A 12,160-nucleotide genomic window follows, 5' to 3' on the forward strand; every position below is an offset into this window, starting at 1 on the left:
TGCTGGAACACAGCTTTATTAAGATGTGCAGTGGTCATAAATTGGGTGAGGCAGTTGTCTGAAGGACACAATACATCACTGTACGGTGGCCCTCTAGGGTGAAACTCATCAGAAGCAATGGGAAGTGTGAAAAGTGCTGTTTGTAGGTAATATGGTCGATAACTGCTTATAGGTTCCTAGAGGGGCATTAAAGGTATCCCTAGAAATATAAGTGCCATGATACCGCTTGACATTAGTTATTTGACTTCCAGTATGGTTACTGCTTGATGTTTACTGCTGCCTGGCTAAGGTTTAGTTTCATGGGTCCTTTAATAGTTCTGAATAGAAGACCTCAAATCAAGCTCTGTTTCCTTCCTTGTGTAACAACACAGAGAAGTTATTGGGAATTTTAAAATTTGGTTTGGTTTTCAGTAAAGATTTGTTATTTATTTGAAGATTTGTTCATTTGAGAGAAATGTATAGAGAGGGAGGGAGGAAGAGAGAGAAAGAGAAAGAGAGAGAGTTTGAGTCCATCCACTGGCTCACTCCCCAAATGGCTGCAATGGCCAGACTTGAGCCATGTTGAAGCCAGCAACCAGGAGCTTCTTTCAGATCTTCCATGTTGGTGCCAGGAGCCCAAGTACCTGGGCCGTCTTCTACTGCTTTTCCCAAGCCATAAGCAGCAATCGGATCAGAAGTGGAGCAGCGGGACTTGAACAGGCACCCATATGGGATGCCAGTGTCACAGGCAGTGGCTTTACTCACTATAGCACAATGCCAACTCTTATTTTTTTTTGTTTGCAAATTTTTATGTAGACATGTTTTTTTTATTTATCTTGGGTAAATACTTTAGGAGTAAGACTGCTAGATTGGTTAAATGTAAGAAGATGTTTGAAAAGGTTCATGGAAAGTGAAATTAGAAGATAATTTTTGTGCAACAGAATTTTTAAAGCCATGCATATCCAGGTTTTCCAAAAGTTCATGGATAATGTGTGTTATTTTAAAATATGCATGCATTTTAAGTTTTTTGGGGTGATAAAATTTTATCTTCTAATTCTGTTTTTCCATTACTGTATTGCTTTTCAACGTTCCTGTACCATTTTTCATTCCCATCAGCCATGCATGAGAGAGGCCAGATCCATGGTCTAGGGGGTAAAAGCTGCTGCCTGCAGCACTGATACCCTGTGGGTGCCGATTTGAATTCTGGCTGTTCCACTTCTGATCTAGTTCCCTGCTAGTGGGCTTGGGAAAGCAGTGACAGATGGCCCAGGTGCTTGGTTCCAGCACTCCCTTGGGAGACTTGGCTTCAGATTGGTCCAACTCCAGCTATTGTGACCATTTGGAAAGCCAATGGAATCTTCCTACTCTTCTTCTAGCTCTTCTTTTGAAATAAAATATTTTAAGAGAGAGTGTGTTTTGATCCACATCATTATCTGCATCTGAAATTATTGGGTTTAGTTTTTTAGAATTTCATTTTACTCTTGTTAGATTTTTGTTGTTGTACTTGATACAGATAGATAGAGAGGAAGGGAGAGGGGGGAGGGAAGGAGGGAGGGAGAGAGATAATGAATGAATGAATGAATGAATGAATATGAGTCTTCTATCTGCTAGTTCATTTCCCACATGGCCTCCACAGCTGTAGCTGGTTCGATCTGCAGCTGGGATCAAGGAGCTTCTTCCAGTTCTCCCACCAGGGTATGGGAGCCATAGACTGAGGCATCCTCTGCAGCTTTCCCAAGCCATCAACAGAGAGCTATCTGAGAAGCAAAGCATGTGGACACGAGCCGGTGCCCACAAGGGATGCCGGTGTTGTAGGGGGAGAATTAGCCTGCTATACCACCTTGTTGGACCCTGTGCTTGCCTTTGTTTTTAACATTTCTAATGTGTGTAGTTCTTTGTTAGTTTTAATTGAAAATCTTATAAGATGAAATCATCAGAACCATTTAAAGGTGAAACTAGGGCCTTCTGCTAGGTGTTGGGATTGCATAGCAAAACGCTCTGCTCCTATGGGACTTAAAGTTGATTGAGGGTGACAGGCATGGAAAGAAGCAATTACAATATACTGAGTAAGCACCAGTTACCCGGAATCAGAATATTGGGGTAAAAAAGGGTTGTATACCTACACTTAGAAGTGCTCAAAGTTGTGGGAGGATTTTGACATTTATGATCAGTAGAAAGAATAGAGGGAACTACATGTACTTTTGCCTAAAATTCTAAGACAAGTTTTGATAGCAAAAGTTAAGGTTCTGCATTTTTACTATATCTAATGAATCATTACCTAATAAGCTTATTTGGATAGTATTCTGTTGACAGTCCATGATTTAGTGCAACATCAGGTAATCTTTTTTTTTTAAGATGTATTTATTTATTGGAAAGGCAGAATGACAGAGATAAAGGAGCCAAGAGAGGGAGAACATGAGCAAGTGAGCTTTTTCATCCTCCGGGTTCGTTGCCAAAAGGCTGCAGTGGCTGAGGCCAGGCCAGCCAAAGCCAGCAACTCTATCCAAGACATCCACCTGGCGCATGGGGACCAAGCACTGGGACCAACCTCCACTGCTTTCCCAGATACATTAACAGCAAACTGGGTCAGAAGTGGAACCTCCAGGACTGGAACCAGTGCTCAAATGATATGCTACCATCGCAGACAATGGCTTATCCCACAGGATCACAACACTGGCCCCCAACTAATCACTTAAAAAAACAACTCTCATGGGTCAACACTGTGGCATGGTGGAAAAAGCCACCAACTGAGGTGCCAGCATCCCATATGGGTGTGGTTTGAATCCCAACTACTCCACCCCTAGTACAGTTCTCTGATAATGCATCTCAGAAAGCAGCAGCAGATATCCCAAGTACCTGGACCCCTGCATTCATGTAGGACACCCAGAAGTTCCTTGTTTCTGGCTTCAGTCTGGCCCAGCCCTGGCTATTAAAGCCATTTGGGGAGTGAACCAATGGCTGGAAGATATTTCTCTCTCTCTCTCTCTCTCTCTCTGTAACTCTTTCAAATAAATAAATGAATCTCCTTTTTCTTGAAGTCATTGTGCACAATAAGGAAAGCATGTTGTTAAATTTTTTAGTCCTTGACACTTCCTGCTTTATATTATATTCCCTGTTTTTCCTTTATCCTTCCTAGGTCTAACATTTCTGCTTTTTACCTAGAACACTACTGAACTTCGTAATCATTCGCTTTAAAAATGCATGTGGTTGTAGGCATTTGGTGTAATGGTTAACATACCTCTTGGGATGCCCACATCCTGTGTCGTAATGTCTGGATTTGAGTCCCAGCTCTCCTGATTTCACTCTCCTACTGTTGGGCACCCTGGGAGGCAGCAAGCAGTGGCTCAAGTATTTGGGTGTTTGCCACCCATGTGGGACAGCCAGAGTGAAGTGAGGGCATTTGAGGTGTGACCCAGTGGGCAAAGTATCTCCCTCTCTCTCTGTTTCTGTTACTTTCAAATAAGGCTTGAAGATGTGTGTATACTTAGCTATGAACTGTTTATCACGATTCGCAATGGCAACAGTAGGCTTATTTTTGGTGCTGTTGGCCTCTGTAGTATTTATCTTGCTGATTCTGGCCTCTATATGTAAGGTCATTTCAGGTGGATAAGGTGATTCTCATTTTATTATTGTTAATTTTTTAAAAAAATTGTTTATTTTTATTGAAAAAATGAGATATATAGAGAAGAAGATCTTCCCTCTGCTGATTCACTCCCCAAGTGGCTGCAGTAACCAGAGCTGAGCCAGTCCAAAGCCAGGAGCTAGGAGCTTCTTCCAGGTCTCCCATGTGGGTGCAGTGTCCTAAAGCTTTTGCTCATCCTCTACTGCTTTATGGCACCCATACGGGATCCCAGCGCATACAAGGCAAGGACTTTAGCCACTAAGCTATCACACTGGGTTCTAAGGTGATTTTCGAAGCCGTATTTCTTTTCTTTTTTTTTTTTTAATTTCATTTTATGACACAGTTTCATAGGCTCTGGGATTCCCCCCCCAACCCTTCCCCCATAGTGGATTCCTCCACTTTGTTGCAGTATTACAGTTCAAATCCAGTCCTGTTTCTTTCATTGCGAGCATGTACCATGCATAGAGTCCAGCATCTTACTGTCCAGATAAATTCAACAGTTTCTTGGGGAGACCATCTTTGGTCTGAAAGCAGAACTGGCAGAATATCATCCCGTCCAATGAAAAGCCACAATGACATTAACAATTTACAACATTATGGAGTTAATTGACATGATATTGAATGACTAATATGTTAGAAAATGCAAGTTCTTAACCATATCCTGTGACTACTTAATTGACATCTCAATTTTAGTTTATACAGAACTGGCTGCTATACATCTTAAAATGGGTATAGGGTACTATTCAGCTGTCTTGTGTCTGTTTTCATTTTTATATTTAGCAGTTTATAGTGTTGAAGCATAATTTTTATTGAATTTGGCGAACTTTAGGATAGTCCAAACTGGCTCGAATCTGTATTTCTCTGTCTTATATCCCGGGCCATTTTTCTGCCCTGTTTTATGGTTGAAAGCAATGAAAAAGCTAGTAAAGCAATATATGGTGTAGAACACAAAGGGTGAAAACATGCCTCAGGTTGCATCACGCCCGTTTAAATTTTTGTTTTAAAGATTCGTTTTATTTTTATTACAAAGAGGAGGAGAGAGAGAGAGGAAGATCTTCAGTCTGATGATTCATTCCCCAAGTGAGCACATTGGGCCACACCGGTGCTGTGCTGATCCGAAGCCAGGAGCCAGGAACTTCCTCCAGGTCTCCCACATGGGTGCAGGGTCCCAAAGCTTTGGGCCGTCCTTGACTGCTTTGCCAGTCCACAAGCAGGGAGCTGAATGGGAAGTGGAGCTGCTGGGATTAGAACTGGTGCCTCTTTGGGATCCTGGCACATTCAAGGCGAGGACTTTAGCCATTAGACCACGCTGCCAGGCCATGCCCATTTAATTTTTGAATACCCCAGGAAACTAATAACACTGGCCTCTTGCTTTTTTCTCTGTGTGTTTTAGTTGGTTGCTTTTGGTAACCTCCCTAGGGGAAGGACAAAATTTCAACTTTGGTAGGCCTTTCAGTTAGATTTAAGGAGCATTTATGTGACGGTGAATGACAAGAGTGTGGAGAGTCACTTTTTCCAGGAAGCTGCAAATGCAATAGCCTTATTTGGGATGGTTGAATCACCATTGACTGAAGGACTTGATGCTTAAGAGGGAGAGAGAAAAATACACGTTTGAAAATCTTTGTTCCCCTGTCCTTCAGATTGATGAGATGGGGTTTCATTTTATTTGGGAGAAATTTTAATTTGGGGACAAATGTGTATCAGGCTACTCACTTCTACAGTAATTCCAATTGATACAGGAATCTCATGTTTTTGATAGATTACGGCAACTAACAGCAATAATTGGTTTAAAGGCACATATTCCTAGATTTCTCTATTACAATAATGCAGCAGGTATTTTTAATTTTTATTTTGAGAGGCAGAGAGACACACAGTGTGGAGGGGGGAAAGAAAAAGAAATGATTCCCATCTGTTAACTCAGTCCTCAAATGACCGCAACAGCAAAGGTTGGGCCAGATTGGAGCCAGAAACTCAGTCCAGGTCTCCCATGTATCAGCTATGGACCCCAAGTCCTTGAACCATCATATGCTGCCTTTGCAGGGTGCACAGTAGTAGGAAATCTGAATTAGGAGAGAGTTAGGAATTGAACCCAGGAATGCCAGTATGGGATCCTAACTTGTGTTTCAGCTACTAGGCTAAGTTCCCACACTCCATACATAGAAATTATATTTACGTTTTTTGTCCATCGAATTGTTGCTTCCATCTAGTATTCACTACTAACTGTCCTGCCATTTGTGGTACTCTTAAGTGGATTCTGAGCTTCAGTAACTTCATGTTGAAATTTTGGATATGGTACTTTTTTGATTTTTGAGTTTTTACTCAACGCTGACAAATTCCATAGATCCTAGTGTTTCATTATTAGTGGCATCTTTCATGGAAAACAGGAATTGGGTGACTATTATAATAGCCAAAGTAACCAGGCATGGAAGACATGTAGTTCAAAAGCCAAAACAGTGGCCCGGTGCAATAGCATAGTGGCTAAAGTCCTCTCCTTGAACGTGTCGGGATCCCATTTTGGCGCCGGTTCTAATCCCAGCAGCTCCACTTCCCATTCAGCTCCCTGCTTGTGACCTGGGAGAGCAGGAGAGGATGGCCCAGGGCCTTGGGACCCTGAATCCGTCTAGGAGACCCAGAAGGAGGTTCCTGGCTCCTGACTTTGGATCGGCGCAGCACCAGCTATTGCAGCCACTTGGGGAGTGAATCATGGGATGAAGGATCTTCCTTTCTGTCTCTCCTCCTCTCTGTATATCTGCCTTTCCAATAAAATAAATAAATCTTTAAAAAAAAAAAGCCAAAACAGAAATGGAGAGATTGGCAGATGAGAAGGAAATTTCAAAATGTACTATCATTTTGTAGAATGTTTCCTGGGGTGATTATTTGATTCTTTCAGCATTGTTACTCTGCATGTACTTTGTAAGTAGGAAGTCCTTGAGTGAGGGTGCAAGAACATATATTATTAGGACCTACCTTAAAAGCACAGTGTTGGAGCTTGGCGAGGTAGCCTAGTGGCTAAATCCTCGCCTTGCATCTGCCAGGATCCCATATGGTGCCAGTTCATGTCTCAGCTGCTCCACTTATCTTGCAGCTCCCTGCTTTTGGCTTGGGGAAGCAGTAGAGGATGGCCCAAAGCCTTGGCATCCTGTACCTGTATGGGAAACCCGGAAAAAGCTGCTGGCTCCTGGCTTTGGATAGGCTCAGCTCCAGCTGTTGTGGCCACTTGAGGAGTGAATCAGTGGATAGAAGATCTTTCTCTTTGTCTCTCCTTCTCTCTGTAAATCTGCCTTACCAATGAAAATAAAATAAATCTTTAAAAAAAAAAAGGTCGGTTCAATGGTCTACTGGCTAAAGTCCTTTGCCTGCACACAACAGGATCCCATATGGGCACTGGTTCTAATCCTGGCAGCCCCGCTTCCCATCCAGCTCCCTGTTTGTGGCCTGGGAAAGCAGCCGAGGATGGCCCAAAGCCTTGGGACCCTGCACCATCAGACCCAGAAGAGGCTCTGGGCTACTGGCTTCAGATTGGCTCAGCTCCAGCCGTTGTAGCTGCTTGAGGAGTGAATCATCAGATGGAAGATCTTCCTCTCTGTCTCTCCTCTTCTTTGTATATCTAACTTTCCAATACAAATGAATGAATCTTTAAAAATGAATGAATGGATGAATGAATGAATGAATAAGTAAGGCGGCAAGGAAGCACTACTGTGAATATTCTTTAACTTCATGGTCAAGACTGGACTGTATTTAAGGCCACTTACTGGTCCTATCTGCTTAAACCACTCACTTCATCCCTCTGAACTTAATTGCTTAATGTATAAAATGGCATGAAAGCTATCTATTTCATAGAGCCATGAGGTGATACATACGACATGTTAGAGAACAGCATCAGTCACATATTCAATACTTGATAAATTTATTAATTTTAAGCTAGTCGGGAGTAACAGAATCGGACTTAGGCAGCAGAGGTTGAGTTGTTTCTGGTGATGACATCTGTCATTGGTTATCTTCAAAGAATCAATCATGGGATGCATTATTTATAGGTGGTTTAATACTTCCTGAGGTGTTTATTAAGACCAAGAAGCAAAACAGATAAAAAGAGACTTAGGCTAGTTGCCTCTTTTTGTCATTTTGTCATTTTGAATGCTAAGTTGTAGGCTAGTCTTAGGTCTACTTAATGACTGTTGGTTAATTATACTGCAAGTTTTTCTTTTTCTGTCTTCTCAGCTAATCAATTGTTTCAGAAACATTTTCCACTTGTAGAACAAAAAGGGAGACTGGTATGCAGCAAATATAAATTGATGAGGCATGGATAGAATTAATTTTAGTGAGAAAATAAGTCTTACCGAGTACCAAAATCCACTCACTTTAGAAACCTGTAAAAATGTTGTTATGCCTTTCACATGTCATATGCTTTCATCTGTTGAGCATTTGTGAACTGTTAGGTTAGGATCCGGGAACATCAAGGTTTTAAGATCTATATTTCAGCACTTTGATGTGGTGTATAGAAGTCTTTTTATGTTCTTCCTGATGTTACAGTTAGCTAACCATAGTACAGATGCCATGTAAGTTGTGCCATGAAGTAATGAAACCACCATAAAGAAAGGCTTATCCCATTCTATAAATAAAGATAATGAAAATTGGAAATGTGCTCAAAGTGATATGCTGGTAAGTGGGAGAGCCTGAATTTGAACATTTTTTTAAAAAAGTATTTATTTGAAGGGTAGAGTGACAGTGAGAGATTGATCATGCATCTGCTGATTTACTCCCCAAATGGCTGCAGCAGCTGGGGCAGGGCCAGGCCAAAGCCAGGAGCTTCATCCACATCTGCCACATGGATGGCAGGGGCCCAAACACCTGGGCCATCTTCTGCTTTCCTAGGTGAGCCATTGTGGAACTGGATCAGAAGCAGAGCAACCAGAATTCAAAAACAGGTATCCATATGGGATGCCAGTGTTGCAGGCAGTGGCTTAACTTGCCTCATCCCAGTGCTGGCCTCTGGATATCAGATTTTGATTTCAAAGAGCAAGGACACAAACTGGTGCCCGTATGGGATGCTAGCAATGCAAGTGGTGGCTGTACCTTGCTAGACCACAGCACTGACTCCGTCAAAGTTTGTGTTTCTAAAGAACTCTGGTACCAAATGTCTCTTTAAACCAAGATCAATCAGAGAACTACAAGGCCTATCTTCTGCAAAATGTCCATTTCTATATTGCCTGCCACTATCCTTGTTCCTGCCTTTACTGCCCAATTTAACGCAACAGAATCATAGGTGTAAAAGCTTAAATTGATCATACAGTTAGTTATAGTTGCTCAGCCAATCAAAAGAATTTTTTGAAACGTTTGTTCTTTTATTATTTTTTTTTCTTATGTTTATTTACTTGAAAGAATTAGAGCTTCCATCCACTGGTTCACTCCCCAGCTGGCTGTAGCAGCCAGAGCTGAGCCAGGCCAAAGTCAGCAGGAGCTTCATCCAGACCTCCTAAATGGGATATCAGGAGCCCAAGTACTGGGGCTACATTCTAGTATTTTTCCTAGGACATTAACAGGGAGCTAGATGGGAAGTGGAGCAGCTAAGTCATGAACTGATGCCCATCGGAGGTGCTGATGTGTCAGGAGGCAGCTTTACACACAGTGCTACACGACTGACCCTGGGATGTTTAGCTTTTGATTTGTGTGTAGATGGTTTGATTTGTGACTCAGGAACATTTTAACCAGGTCTGCATGTGATTTTGACTAGTGTGAGAATCACCTGTATTTAGATACATGCAACACCCTTCCAGTTTTTCTGATGTTTAGTCGTCTAATCTCCAATATGTTTTTGTGACAGGAACTCAGTACCACCTTTTCAAAAGGTTTAATAATTAGTAGTTAGATGGACTAGTATACTTATATGGGAATTTCCATTTACTGTCCCGTATGGAGTGGATCAACGTCTTTAAACAGATTTTCAAAAGAAGATTTATTTGTTTCAAAGGCAGAGTGGTAGAGTGGGAAAGGAGCAGAGAGATCTCCATCCCCTGGTTCACTCCCCAAATGTCCCTAACACCCAGGCCCAGGCAAGGTGGAAGCCAGGAGCTTCTTTCAGGTCTTCCACGTACCTGCAGGGACCCAAGCACTTGAAATATTTGCTGCTTCATTTACTCAGCCATTAACAGGGAGGTGAATTGGAAGTAAGTACAGCAACTAAGGACTCGAAGTAGTGCCCACGTGGGGTGCTGGCATTACAAGTGTCAGGCTTAACCCACCATGCCACAATGCCAGCCCCAAGACAGATTTATATACTTCTTGGGTATTGACATTAAAACCTGATTTGGGTCTTAAACTGTCTTTCCCATGTGTAAAATGTGTAAGTTGTTACCTCACTTGAAAGATTGTATCATGGACTAAATGAAAAAAAAATAGATAAATTCTGTTTGCTGGAATGAGTCATTTCTTAATATTTCTCTTACCTTGTCAGTTTGTTCTCAGACAGTCCCATGTCATCAGTATGTTTTGTTACTTCTGGCTTTTTCTTTGGCACAAAGAATATGATACTTGTTATGAGAAGAGATAAGCCCAAATTTCTGGAAGTTAACCTTTACTCTCTAAGTAATTAGTTTCCACTGATAATATAAACCCAAAAACAAACCAAATGATCCATGAGAATACTTTAAAGGTGAAAGAAGAGACTGTTTGGGATTTTTTAAAAAAGATTTATTTATTTATATTGTAAAGGCGGATATACAGAGAGGAAGAGAGGCAGAGAGGAAGATCTTCAGTCCGATGGCTGGAGCTGAGCCAATCCAAAGCCAGGATCCAGGAGCTCTTCCAGGTCTCCCACAGGGGTACAGGGTCCCAAGGCTTTGGGCCGTCCTTGACTGCTTTCCCAGGCCATAAGCAGGGAGCTGGATAGGAAGCAGGGCTATGGGGATTAGAACTGGCACTCATATGGGATCCTGGCACGTGCAAGGCAAGGACTTTAACCACTACGCTGTTGCACAGGGCCCTGTTTTGGATTTTATAGAGACCAAAATGGAGAACCAAAGGGAAAACTCCACAAGTCTCTTTCTTGTCTAAGAGTAGAACATGTCAGTCATGAATGTTGTCCATAGGAGAGGATCAGTGATCAAGTGCATGGCTGATATACTGTTCAAGACCCAGAAAATTATCATTACTGTCATTTGATTGGCTTGACTGTGGGCATAGTTACGACTTGTTTTTTTTAAACAAAGCAGATTGGATTTGTGCTCAGTCAGGCCATGGACTGCACTTCTCCAGGCTGTCATTCCAAAGAGTTTGTAGGTGATGGTCTCTTGGGAATTGAGTAAATGTGGTAGAATAATGTTTGTGGCTTTTTTTTTCCCTCAATTTATATTAGCTGTCTGTTTTCTAAGTGTTATTGAATCTAACATCATGAAAACACTAATTAGGGTTAAACTTTTTAAATGAGTGCTTTTCCAAAGGTAATTTGAACACTTTAGGTCCCTTTTTATTTTTGAGAAATGTGTATAATATGTGGAACCTACTGGCCATAACTATTAAAGTGATTCAGTACAATTACATGGAAATTTTGATTATTTTTTGATTTTTTGGAAAAATTATGTTTGTAGATTGGGTTCTTCATCATTTTCATCTGGGGACACAAATTTCTCATTCAACAACGTAGGCTGGGAGTGGATGAGAGAGGACACAGTTAATGCACTTGACTCTTTAACAAAAAAATTATGTATTTTTTGCAAAGCTGGGAAACAGAGGAGGGTTCACTTCCCTAATGCACAGAGTGGCCAGGGCTAGGAGCTGAGACTCCATCATGGCTGTCAGAAACTCAGTGGCTTGAGCTGTCACTTGTGCCTCCTAGGGTCTGCATTAGCAGGAAACTGGAGCCAGGCTCCAGAGGCGAACATCAAATGTACTCCCACCAGTGCAGATGTGGGTGACTTAACGCACATCTTAACTGCTAGACCAAATGACTCCTTTGTTTGAATGTACGTTTTTTAATTCTTCCATTAACAACTTGTTCTGACGTGGTGAGGCATATTAATTCTACAACATTAGGGGGGAGATATATGATTTAATTATTTAGAAAACTTAAGTTCCCAAGTCAGTATTGTTAATGAAAAAAAAGGACTCTGCTTTAGAAATGTCTGTAACTTTGGCTTTCTTTCATGTTAGTCTGTCCACAGCACGAAGCAAATGATACAGTGTTAACATTTTTAAAGTAATTTTATGTTTTATCTCATTCTGTGTTTTTATTTTTAGGACCGGAGTAGGCCCTATGACACTTTTAACTTGCACTCCTTGGAGAACTCCTTAATGGATATGATAAGGACTGATCATGAGCCTCTGAAAGGTAAACACTACCCTCCCAGTGGCCCACCAATGAGTTTCGCTGATATAATGTGGAGGAATCATTTTGCAGGTTAGGAATATTCATATGTCCATTCCTTGCTTGGTGTTTTAAGCAAAAATCAGCTTTTTAATAATTGTGATTTTTTTGTTGTTGTTTGTATGTATGTTTTGTCCGTTTGTTTTTATTTTGCTTCTGTAAAGCATTGTGGAATGTTTTTAAAGTTGATTAAAAAAAAA

General features: G+C 41.3%; 1 protein-coding gene across 13 annotated transcripts in view; it reads left to right on the forward strand.

The window, feature by feature from the left end:
• Nucleotides 1–12,160, forward strand: part of CPEB3 (cytoplasmic polyadenylation element binding protein 3) — a 214,996-nt gene that overhangs the window by 69,252 nt on the left and 133,584 nt on the right. For 11 of the 13 annotated variants that reach the window (XR_009246476.1, XM_058671353.1, XM_058671352.1 and 8 more), the window contains exon 3: nt 11,834–11,993. Coding sequence is in view for 12 of the 13 variants with exons in the window: in XM_058671353.1 (XP_058527336.1) it covers nt 11,834–11,993 (160 nt within the window). In the remaining variant the exon portion in view is untranslated. The remainder of the gene's footprint in view (nt 1–11,833; nt 11,994–12,160) is intronic. The other 2 variants (XM_004583360.3, XM_058671355.1) reach the window with 1 other exon arrangement.

This window comes from Ochotona princeps, chromosome 13 (genome assembly GCF_030435755.1).
Source record: "Ochotona princeps isolate mOchPri1 chromosome 13, mOchPri1.hap1, whole genome shotgun sequence".
In the NCBI taxonomy this organism is placed as follows: Eukaryota; Metazoa; Chordata; class Mammalia; order Lagomorpha; family Ochotonidae; genus Ochotona; species Ochotona princeps.